Genomic DNA, 12012 nt, shown 5'->3' with positions numbered 1-12012 from the left:
CCCTCAATAGACCATCTGAGCTACCATTCGGCAGAGCCAAGAAGCAAGAGTGACTCGATAAATTGAGTACCACTACATATGATCCATCCCCAGATGCAACACATACCACCCCCTTCCGACTTAAATAGTGCTACACGATCTCAAGGATGCAACACACACCACCCCCTACTGGCTTATTAGCAAAGGATAAGCATTATCCCAAGGACAAAGAAACATATTTTTCTTGAATCTCTGAGAAAACCAGTGGCACTGGTATTACCGTATAAAGAAGTACACGAAAATGCCATAGACCACATAATACAAGTATTATACATTAAGCAGAAACAGAAACTCCTTTAAGACACTTTAATTACATAATTGATAAACCATTATTTGTCACTAAGTACCACCTAGCTAGATGCTGCTAATGCCTGGGATTCAGCTATGAACCCAATGCTGAAGCCAAAACTTATGCATGACAGTTGCTTATTCTTTTCATCCACCATCTTCATTGTAAGTGTGTATGATCCCTGAATTTAAAAAAGGCAAAACAAAAACACCATTAAGTATGCTCGAAGGCAGCATTACAAGATTTTCTTCCAATTCAAACTGGAAACACCAAAATCAGCATCTGAAGTTCTGAACCATCGAATAAATATCAAGTAGATGCAATCAGAAAAAGCATCTTCAGTGGATATATTTGGATGTTTTTATCAGGAAAAAAAAATGTATTGAACTGGCCTTTGATGTGGTCTAATTTTATAGTACGCTTCCTCCGAAAAAAGGATGAAGGGTGATAACAGAACCAAAAAACAAGATAATCTACAAGGGGAGGGGGTCAGCGATAACTTTCCTCCCGGAGGGCCATAGCGCATGGTTTTAAACTTGGTGGATAATGGGCCTGCCCCTTTACCCTTCTCCACTTAAATACCAAGCTTCTGTTTGTGGCAGGGTTCGAACCCGTGACATGAGCCTAACTCACACATCATGCATTGCGCTCTTACCCCTAGACCCAAGCCCCAGGCCCATAGCTACAGAACATCCAAGAACTAGACCCCATTCCTTTCCAAAGAGGCACAGAAGATTAGGGTTTGAAGACTTGTAAGAAGTAAACAGCTCAAGAAATGGAGAGACGAGTATGCTCTTTTAAGAAAATTTATGCAGAATGGAAGTAGCAAAGGATAATAACATGGATGAATCAAAATTGAATCAGAAAGTTGACTCACAGGTGGAGTAAATCCAGGCAACTCTTGTGAGTGGGAAATCACGAAATCACCGGAAGCTGGGCAAGATGTCTCTTTACAAAGGTCGATGGTCTCCTGGTGGACATGAAAGAACAAATAGTTGACATCAATCACCAGCTTTCCTCCAGTGAGGCTCTTACCTGCAAGGACAATTCACTGTTCAAGTAAAATAACTCTTTACCATATTCTTGAACTTTTTTTTCCCTGTCCAAGAAAGGGTGCAGAAAAACTAATAGACTATATGACAGAGCCACTGGTCATATGAAAGCAAAAGCCACTTTTAAAGGAATTGCAGAGCCATTATATTCATAAACATGAGAAAGTGAACCCAACATGTTTATTGATAACTTAAGCGTAGTGCTTGCATCCATGCACAACATTCAAAGTTAATAAATGGTCGGTGCCGCCCATACCTCAGCAAGATCCTTAGATACAATGAACAAACCATAGGCTAGACATAAAATTGACCACCAAACATCGGGCTGATGACATATAAATGGGATCAAACTTCTCATCATAACATGAGAGTTTTACTGCTTGCTCCACATTTTTTTTTTTTGATGACATGGGAACCCGCAGCCGCTACCCTTCGGGTGCGCACAGGGTAAACCCAGCTCCTGTGCAATAGCTCGCAGCTTCACAAAAAAAAAAAAAAAAAAACTGGCAATACTATGCATGGGTATGAAGATCCAACCAAGAAACAAGCATACCATTGCCTTGGATTTTAGTCCTTGCTAAGCATATATCATTCGTGATAAGAGAAAACGACAACCACCAAGGAACTTCAGCAACATGATAATGCTAATTACACAGTTAAGAGAATGTAAGGAACTATTTATTCGTCCCTCAATTAACTCTTTCATAAAAGAGGATAAACTCTTGATAACACAGAGTGCAGCTTTTCCAAACTAATCCCACAGATACATCCGAGGAAGGGGTTTAACTTCAAGTAACTTCAAAGTCTTACTTTGCTAGAGCAAAATTAAGGAGAAGTCTTTTAATCCGGCTTATCTAGAAAACGTAGAGGCTCTTGGGGAAAAAACTTAAAAGCCCTTGCAAACGAACCAAAATGTTACCTTTAGGAAAAGGAACCTTAAATTTGATTGGATACTTGAGGAGCGGTATCTAGTTCTATTTACAAGAAAAAGACTTAAAAAAGCTGAATCTTTAACAAACTGCGATCACTGATTCTTCTCAGTCAGCAAATTTAAAAAATAGAATAAGAGGAGTCCTAAAAAGCTGAGAAACAAACACTTAGGTTGACAAACTAGTGAGACAATAGCAATAGGAAGTTGCATTCTGAAGACGGGTAAGCTAATAAGGTTGCATTCTGAAGACTGGTAAGCTAATAAGACTAAAAAAAACAAATGAAAATCAGATTTACTGTGGTATGATCAGCTTTCCCTTTGGGTTAAAAACACGTGTCGTTGTTGATTGCTGGATCAATAGAAACTCCATCGAAGCCTCTCCATCCTTTCTTTCTTTTTTTCATTTTTTCTGCACCTACTGAAGTTTCTTTACATGCAGCTCTCTTAACATTGATTACTTTCATGTTTTATGGAAACAAATTGATAACTTTCATGTTGGATACCTATCATTGTCCTTACTTCTTTTTATAAATACGAAAAATATAATCCTTTCACTAACTGCAGTTTTATTTTTCTCAATTAAGAACACATGTACGAGAAAAATCAGTCCAGTCCCAGAGAAGCTACAACCAAACCTTTTTAATCCAACAACAATCGGTTGCATTCCTTAGATTCCTAAATACCTAGGAATTAAGGAAAATAATTAAGAATATTTCTGGCAGCATGAAGTAACACGATGATCAGTAACTTTTTTAATCAAATCAGATATAGAAGCTGAAACCAAAAGGGATAATACCAATTAGCAGTCAGTTTCTGCTATCTCCCTCGAGCTTTGTCCTTTACCTTCTGTACCCACCCAGCATAGTTTCACTAGATTTACACAAGGACATGACTCCAACGTACCAACACTAAGTACTACTTTTTTTTTGTTTGACGAATAACACTAAGTACTCTTTCTTCTATGAGTCAAAATCTATGGGCTTCCAGTACTACTTTAGTTGATACTGATCGGCTAAAAATCTATGGGCTTCAAGTACTACTTGAGTAGAAACTGGTCAAAGCTGGGAAACTGACCTACTAACCTACATGTAACGACCTGTGGGTTGCACGTTTTCCCATGGCTTTCTATCTATTATGTTTCTGAAGCTCTGTTCACCTTCCCAAATAAAACTTTCTTGAATAATTTAAAAAGGTTATATTTGCAGCTTTGGGCCCATCTACCTCAGCTTGTGGTAAACGCATGCTTAGGTGGGTCACGAGTAGGCCATTTGCTTACGAATTTCATATGCTTCTCTAATGGAACAGCTAATGGGCCAACGAGGTTGAGAAGAACTAAATCCAGCTTGAGCTCGTAGAGAAGGAAAGAGCTCATCTTGCTGGGGATTTGCAGCACAAGCCTATTTGTCCGTGCTACTTAGGTTATGCGAGTCCATATATGTAAATCACGTCTCTTGCAAAATACTTAGTGAAGAGAAGTTACATTATTCACTAAGTTTAACATATCTATCTTAATGCACATGCACATATCAATACAGACACACACATCCTGTCAACAATATTAGAAAAATTATAAGGTCTATAGTTGAACTTCTCCATATGCTTTTTGTCCTAGGCCTTGTTCATCTACACTTTCCAGAAGATGAAGGAGAAGGAGAATGAAAAATAACACAGAAATGAAGGGTAAGAATCCAAGTTTCTAACATCATTGTAAATATTTCCATGTTAATATAAAGTATAACCACTAGTAAAGTGATTAGTTTAAAAGGAGGGAAAGAAAAGTGAAGAAGGCCACAAGGCTATGTCAAAAACCATCTAACATTTTGATCACTCAAAATGCGAGAACAAATACAGAGACTTGAGGGCTACAAACAACAAGTGTACTCGATGTAATTTCTCCTCCAGCTATAACATGAAATTGTGTTCCCTATTTCTATTGCCTTTTCCAATTTTAAGGATATAAAAATCCAATAATCTCAACCAAGCTAGTCATGTAAGCAAGACATACATCCAATTATTTAACACATTATTTGAGAGTAGCCAATAAAACCGGCAAATTATTTAGAAGCAAGTAAAACAGTTTATCAACTTAAGTACTTAACCATCAAAGTTCACTAAAATCAACCTATTGAGTACACATTAATATGAGAAAAGGAAAAAAATAAAGAGAGAGAATATGCAAGTAGTTCATTACCTGTGTTTGCACTAATACTGAATGTGGTCTTTTTACCTCCGCTAACAGGATAGGGTGTTATATCTATTCCACCAACCTTCACATCATAATTGGCCCTTTTATCTGCAAAACCAAAAAACAATTCCATCAGCCAGCATATTATAATAAAAAGAACAATATACCCTATGTAATCTCACAAGTGGGGTCTGGAGAGGGTAGGATGTACGCAGACTTGACCCCTAGTTTTGTGGGGTAGAGAGGCTGTTTCAGATACACCCTCGGCTCAAAAGAAATGTATCCAACGCAGAATTGTAAGAAAAATAAAACAACAAAATAGCAAGATACAAGACAAGTGCAACAACAGATAGTCATACACATTGAAGCATAAGAAACTACGTGACAACCAAATAATATTACTAAAAAGAAGAAAGGGAGAGGAGGAGGCTAGCCCCCTGTCTCGCTTACACAAAGTGGGACAACATTCAGCTACCTATTAACCTTCTACCATAATCCTCGACCTCCATACCTTCCTATCTAAGGCTATGTCCTCAGTTAGCTGAAGTTGTGCCATGCCTGTCTAATCACCTCCCCTAACTAGCATATCAGAATTATATTTATTAAAGTTTCCTCAATGTTTCCCAAAGATCTATTCTATCGAGAGAAAATAGTGGAAAAAAACTCTAAAATGCACAATCTCAGTGGAGAAAAAACTATCTTCCAAGTACAAAGATATTATTTTAAAAATCTAGTACTGCTTATTATATACTCCCTTTTTTTTTTTTTTTGATAAGGAGTACTATTAATTATATATATATAGTCCTTCCCTGTCCTTCTTGCTTTACGAGATTTAAAAAATGATCTTCTCTTTTTCAAATTACCACTTGTAGCACAAAATGATTTCTGTGACCATTTAGTAGTATGAAAAAAATTACCACTTATAGCACCTTCTTCGTGAAGTACAACTTATAGCTTATCATGAATAGTCTGTAAATACAACAACAACAACAACAACAACCCAGTGAAATCCCACATCGTAGGGTCTAGGGAGGGTAGAGTGTACGCAGACCTTACTCCTACCAAGGTAGGACGGCTGTTTCCGAAAGACCCTCGGCTCAATAAAAGCATAAAAAGAAGTTAGATAAGGTTAAGAGAATCAAAGCGATATGAAATGAAATAATGCAAGCGACACAGATAACACAGGATAATCAAAGCACAGAAAATATCAGATAATAGCAGAAATCTGAGCAGAAGAAATTATATTGCGATAATGCGACTACTAATAAGAACGGAAAACGAGACTATCTACTAGCCTTCTACCCTAATTTGGGTCCTCCAAACCCTCCTATCTAAGGTCATGTCCTCGATAAGCTGTAGTTGCGCCATGTCGTGTCTAATTACCTCTCCCTAATACTTCTTCGGCCTACCCCTACCTCGTTTGAAACCATCCATGGCCAACCTCTCACACCTCCGCACTGGGGCATCTGTGTCTCTCCTCTTCACATGCCCAAACCATCTCAATCTCGCTTCTCGCATCTTGTCTTCCACCGAGGCCACCCCCACCTTATCCCGAATATGCTCATTCCTAATCCTGTCACTCCTGGTGTGGCCACACATCCATCTTAACATTCTCATTTCGGCAACTTTCATCTTTTGAACGTGAGAGATCTTAACTGGCCAACACTCCGCCCCATATAACATAGTCGGTCTATGTATAGTCTGTAAATATCTAACAAATTTTATTTTCAAAAAAGTGAATGAATTCATATCAAAACAAGTTTGTGCTTGTACAAGCTTCCAACTTTAGCAAAGGAGATAATTTCAAGACTGTATAAAAACAATATCAGAAAACAATAGTCAGTTGAAACAGAAACAAACACAACAAATCACCAAAAAATCATAGAGCACAAAATACTACTCCCTCCGTCTCAATTTATGTGGCACCTTTCAGATTTCGAAGGTCAAACAAGTGTTTCTTTGACCATGATTTATTTTTTATATATGTTAACTATAGTGATACTGCTTAAGTAGTTTCAAATATGTAAATTTTATTTATTACTAAATATTTCATGTTTAAAATCACCATCAAAATTGAAAAGTTTAACACTTGGAATCCGAACTGTGCCACATATATTGGGAACAGTGTGAGTAAAAGATTAAAAAAAAAAAAAGAAAAAAAAATATTTAGTAATAAATAAATTCCTAAAATTCAAGAACCCAAAATGGGTATCTACCAAACAGATTCAAGAGACAATTAAACAAAAAGATCCAACAAAATCTGTATCAAAAACACAAAAATCAAGCAAATTTTGGCTCATATGTTGTAGAGTCAAAGGTCCCAAATATGTATGTGTACATATTTAAGGTTTCAAATTAATATTAAACTTTAACCCATTAATTTTATTGAAACACCCTTAACCAAATAGATATTGTACATATTTAAGGTTTCAAATTAATCCCAAAAATAAAGCAAACTTTGGGTTGCAAATTGTACTAAAAAGTAAGTCAAAGGACCAATGAAAGATAAAAAAACTTACTGCAATACTCAAAAACAAAAATATGCAACACTAAATTTATGATGTTATGTATGTGTATATATTTAAGGTCTCAAATTAATATTAAACTTTAACTCGTGCACCTTTAACCAAATAGATACTAATTTTTTTGCTGGTGTATATATTCAAAAGCCACGTGTTAAATTTCTGGTGGACCGAATCTAATTCGTTTTAAAAAAATGGATAGATTTCGTGCTATTTTTTTAATTAAAAAAATAACCTAAATGATCTGTCAGCGAAAAAAAAATATATTTGCACCATTTTATAACGGTATATTTGCATTATTTTATAACGATAAATAATATATACGCTACTTTTATAATGAGAATATATCTACTTTAAATGACGGGTATATTTACACTTTTGTCCTATTTAAAATTTAGCCTTAAATCACTAATTGCCTGTTAGACAGGGGTGGAGGTAGAGGTAGATAGCCACGATTTGAAATTACACTGTATATATATATATATATATATATATATAAAGGTTGAAATTATTTTTTATTTATATATAGTAAATATTAAAATTTCTTCGGTGTATTTATTTCCTGACTCGACTGTTGATCAAACAGATGGAAAGGACAATCACTAATTTTATTGAGACGCCATTGACAAAACAGATCGAAAAGACAATCAAACAAAGGGATTCAACAAAATCTTCAGTTAAAGATTTTGGGCTACATATGGTACAAAAAAGTAAGTCAAAGGACCAGTGAAAGAAAAAAAAAATACTTACTGCAATACTCGAAATTGGTAGATTCAGCTGAAGTGAAAGGAGAGAGAAGACATAGGGAGAAGAAAAGAGCAACCAAGAATTTTGGAGAAACCATTGTTATTGATTGATTGAAGCAAAGTGAAGGAAGAGAATATATAGGAAACAGTTAAAAGATAAAGAACAAGTCTCCTATTTAAAGTGTTAAATGACCCTCTCCAAATATATTAGGATAAAAATTTAGGTGCACCCAATATTTATATCGGAAAAGGGCCAAAATTACCCCTGAACTTTGGGAAATAGTTCATTCATATCCTTCGTTATGTTATACTTTAGTATCAATTATACCCTTTATATTATGAGGTTAATTATACCATTATGTCTAACAGCTGTCACGTGACATCATCCTAGCCCTTCAAAATTATTTTTTACCCACTAAAATAACCCAACCCGACCCGAATTTTTTTTGTTCCAGCCAAGGGGTAATGGGTTGGGTCCGTATCACTTTGGCTGGAAAAAAAAAATCGGGTCGGGTCGGGTTGGGTTGGGTTATTTTAGTGGGTAAAAAATTATTTGAAGGGAAAATAATTTTGAAGGGTTGGGATGATGTCACGTGGCAGCTGTTAGACATAAGGGTATAATTGACCCCATAGTATAACGGTAAGGGTATAATTGGCCCTAAAGTATAACGAAGGGTATGGATGAACCATTTCCCAAAGTTCAAGGGTAATTTTGGCCCTTTTCCGTATTTATATTTATACCAATGAATAAATAATTTTTTTTTCATAAATAGTTATATTTTAGAGTGTAATTACAAATGTTAGCTACAGTTTGCGTATTTATGAAACATAGCTATAATTGTGCATACAGTAGCTATAGTTTCAGAGTCATTATTAGTGCATAATCGCACCTGGATAAGCTATATCAACGCATACGATTACAACGGATTAGCTGAAATCACGGGTATCATACCGTAGTAATGCACACAGTTACGCGTGTGTATTATGTGTTGGATACAAGACCCAAAATATAGTTGCGCTTTGTAATTTTTTTAAACTATAGTTGTATGTCGTAAATACAATCTAAGTGTTTGTCACATGGCGTATTTTTTCTTAAATAAATATATTACTCCCTTTGTGTCAATTTTATGTGGTAGGTTTTCGCTTTTTGAGAGTTAATTTAACTAATTCAAGTGACGATCAAATAAAAAGATCCAACAAAATTTGCATTGAAAAACCACTAATCAAGCAAATTTTGGGGTGCATATTGTACAAAAAGTAAGTCAAAGAACCAATGAAGGGAAAAAACTTACTGCAATACTCAAAATTGGTGGATTCAGCTGAAGTAAGAGGAAAGAAAAGACATAGGAAGAAGAAAAGAGCAACCAAGAGTTTTGTAGAAGCCATTGCCATTGATTGATTGAAGCAAAGTAAAATATGGAAGAGAAGAGAATATGTAGGAAACAGTTGGTAAAAAAGGCCAAGTTTCCTATTAAAGCTTAACTACAATATCAACATTAAAAATTTAGGTGCACCTAATATTTATATTCAATCAATAAATATATTTATTTATGTTTTCCTATGTATTAATGTCATTAATTGCTAATTTAAATGGTTATTATAATAACAATGGTTTTGCATTATTACACGTCAATAATCTAATAATTTTTGTACTAATATTTTTAAAAAAGTAGAATATAAGATAGAGATATCATAAAATGGGTAGGTAAAAATTAAAAATTTATTAAATAACTAGGAGAAAAAAAATAAGGACGCAATCATACTAAATTGGTAGTTACATAAATTGACATTTTTCATCACTACATAATAACGGGTTCAACAATACAATACGATAAAAGTTAACTATAGTGAATTGGTATAGTTAAACTAGTGTATGTTTTCAATTATTTATCATTTAACTATTGTGAATTAGTATGCTTTTTTTTTTTTTCCATCGAGTATTTGATACTCAGATTGAAATCTCGATTAATTCAGATTCAAGTTATGGAAGGCTCATTAAAAGAAAAAGCTTTTCCTATTAGAATTTTTTTCTAGATTCAAGAGAAAATATTTTCTATTTGAGTTTCTTTTTTATATTTAGGGCTCGAATGCTAGACCTTCTAAAGTCTTAATCTTATCCATAACCCTAACTTCTAATGATAAATAATTAGTGTCATTTGATATAAAACAAATTTTTGTTCCAACGTCACATATTGACTGCTACTTAGGAAGGAGAGAACCGACATGAAGGCCTGTTAGGTGGGCAACGTATGAAATTTACAATTATGGATTATCTGGATGTTGCTCCAATAATAAGAAAGAATAATTTATCTTTTTTGGATGGGTGTGAAAGGACAATTTCGTAACTTCAGTAATTTCTTAGCAATATAAAACCCTGTCGTTACTAAAATAACTATTATAAAATTAATATATGGGATTGTTTTATTTCTAATATAAAATTTACATAAATAATGTAATGTTTATGTTCCAGTTGAAAATTTGGACTAATATAGTGACTGAAAGATAAAGGATTTAAAAAAAATAAAAATGAATTGATCGGTTGATTGTGTGGTGTATTGTATTCACATCATACAAGATTTGATATTTATATAAGGAGAAATTGGTCATCAACATGCTCAATTCATTATCAATTCTATGATGCATAGCGTGTTCCATCTGACTCTTATTGCATGGGGCGGAAGCAGTGACGGAGTCAGGATTTTCATCTAGGGGTTCAAAAATATGAAGAAGTAAATATACGAAGAAGCTAAGGGGGTCCAAATGGCTACTATATATACTTTAAAAAATAATTTTAACTCTATATATACAGTGTAATTTTTCGCCTAGGGAGTTCGAACCCCCTGGAGCCTACCTAGCTCTGCCACTAGGCGGAAGCACTTCTATATATCCAAGTGTCATGGGATACTGTTTCGTCGAAATTTTTATCGGATACACATCTAAATAACTTTCAATCCCTGCTTGAATGACTTGACTATAAATAATATCGAGCAACTCTTCGCTATACTAGACTTATATCTTTAATTGTGTGACATATATGAAAAGAGTGAAATCAAATTTTGATTGAAACAAATATTTACCTATTGACCTTATATTGCAAACAAATTAGTGATTCTTCTAGGGAAATTGTTCAAGTATTTGCGTGCCAGAATTTTCAATAAGTCAAACTAATAGCTTTAATCTACCCCGGTGCAGAAAAATTTAAATTGAATATTGATGAATTTTAAGAAATGTCAAGAATCAAACTAAAAATGTTGCTTTTTGAGGGATCTTAAGAACTGTCCAAAGAACGTGGCTGATGGGATACTCAGTTAAGATAAGCCTATTTTAAGCCACCATGAGTTATCATATACAAGGATTGAAATTAGCAAAACGAATGGGTATAAAAAACTAGAAATAGAAACATACTATCTACTTGATGTCAAATTTATCAAAAGGGAGGATATACATTACCACCATCTTACGATGTCATTAAAGATCATAAATGCTTGAAGTTAACAAGGCAACTATTCAACATATTTGACGGGACGCCAACTAATCCGTAGATACGTAGGTTTTCGACAAATGAAGGTCACAAACATGAAAAAGATTTGTTACTCTGAAGAAAAACATTCCAGAAAATAGATTTTTCCAAGTCAAGCTTAAGCCATGTAGCTCATGAAGCTATTGAGTTTTGTTTTAGTTAGGTTTTTTCAGTGTATCAAAAATTAATCCTCATTTAGCATCCTTTTAAAACTATTTGCACGTTTTTTTTCTTTCCTTTTTGTTTAACATGTTTCTTCCTTTCCAAATTTCATTCGGAACGGGAAGCTAAATGTTGTTATTCTCCAATTCCAATCTGGAATAGGCAGCTCAAATTCTGTTATCAAACAAGGGTTGAAATTAGCCAAAGAAATGAGATATAAAGAACTAGAAGTAGAAATATGCTCTAATTACTATCAAATTTTATCAAAGAGGAGGATATACAGTATCACCTTCTTAGAGATATTATTAAAAATTGTATATATTTTCTTGAAGTTAACGACGTCACTATTAAACATATGTGACAGGACGTGAACTAATGCATAGCCTTTTAGCAAATAAAGGTCACAAATTTGATTTTTTTGGCTAATTTGAAAAAACACACTCAAGAAAATAAAGTTTTTTCTCCTACCAAACTTAAGCCATATAGCTTATGAAATTTCTATTTTTACAGTTAGGTTTCAACATAACAAAAAATATCTCATTTAGCTTCCTTTTTAATGTTTTAAC

The 12012-nt window shown here is 34.2% G+C and overlaps 1 protein-coding gene across 2 annotated transcripts; it reads right to left on the bottom strand.

Moving 5' to 3' along the window:
* Positions 1 to 230: 230 nt before the first annotated feature.
* LOC132625941 (uncharacterized) lies at positions 231 to 9171 on the bottom strand. 2 transcript variants are annotated; one of them, XM_060340599.1, is made up of 4 exons: positions 9057 to 9171; positions 4503 to 4604; positions 1206 to 1363; positions 231 to 509 (listed from the first exon to the last, which is right to left on the bottom strand). In XM_060340599.1, the coding sequence occupies exons 1-4, from the start codon at positions 9154 to 9156 to the stop codon at positions 390 to 392; spliced, it is 480 nt and encodes a 159-aa protein (XP_060196582.1). In that variant the 5' UTR covers positions 9157 to 9171; the 3' UTR covers positions 231 to 389. The 2 variants fall into 2 exon arrangements, with proteins under 2 accessions (XP_060196582.1, XP_060196583.1); XM_060340600.1 differs by lacking the exon at positions 9057 to 9171 and adding an exon at positions 7769 to 7956.
* Positions 9172 to 12012: the final 2841 nt, after the last annotated feature.

Source organism: Lycium barbarum, chromosome 2 (genome assembly GCF_019175385.1).
Source record: "Lycium barbarum isolate Lr01 chromosome 2, ASM1917538v2, whole genome shotgun sequence".
Lineage (NCBI taxonomy): Eukaryota > Viridiplantae > Streptophyta > Magnoliopsida > Solanales > Solanaceae > Lycium > Lycium barbarum.
Note: the sequence above shows the minus strand (reverse complement) of the source record. Positions and strands in the feature narration are given on the sequence as shown.

Coding starts and splice junctions, on each gene's coding strand:
- LOC132625941 (XM_060340599.1), bottom strand. CDS start 9,156: ATGGCAATGGCTTCTACAAAACTCTTGGTTGCTCTTTTCTTCTTCCTA. Junction 4,605..9,056: donor CACCAATTTTGAGTATTGCA/GTAAGTTTTTTC, acceptor TTGGTTTTGCAG/ATAAAAGGGCCAATTATGAT. Junction 1,364..4,502: donor CAGTATTAGTGCAAACACAG/GTAATGAACTAC, acceptor TTGTCCTTGCAG/GTAAGAGCCTCACTGGAGGA.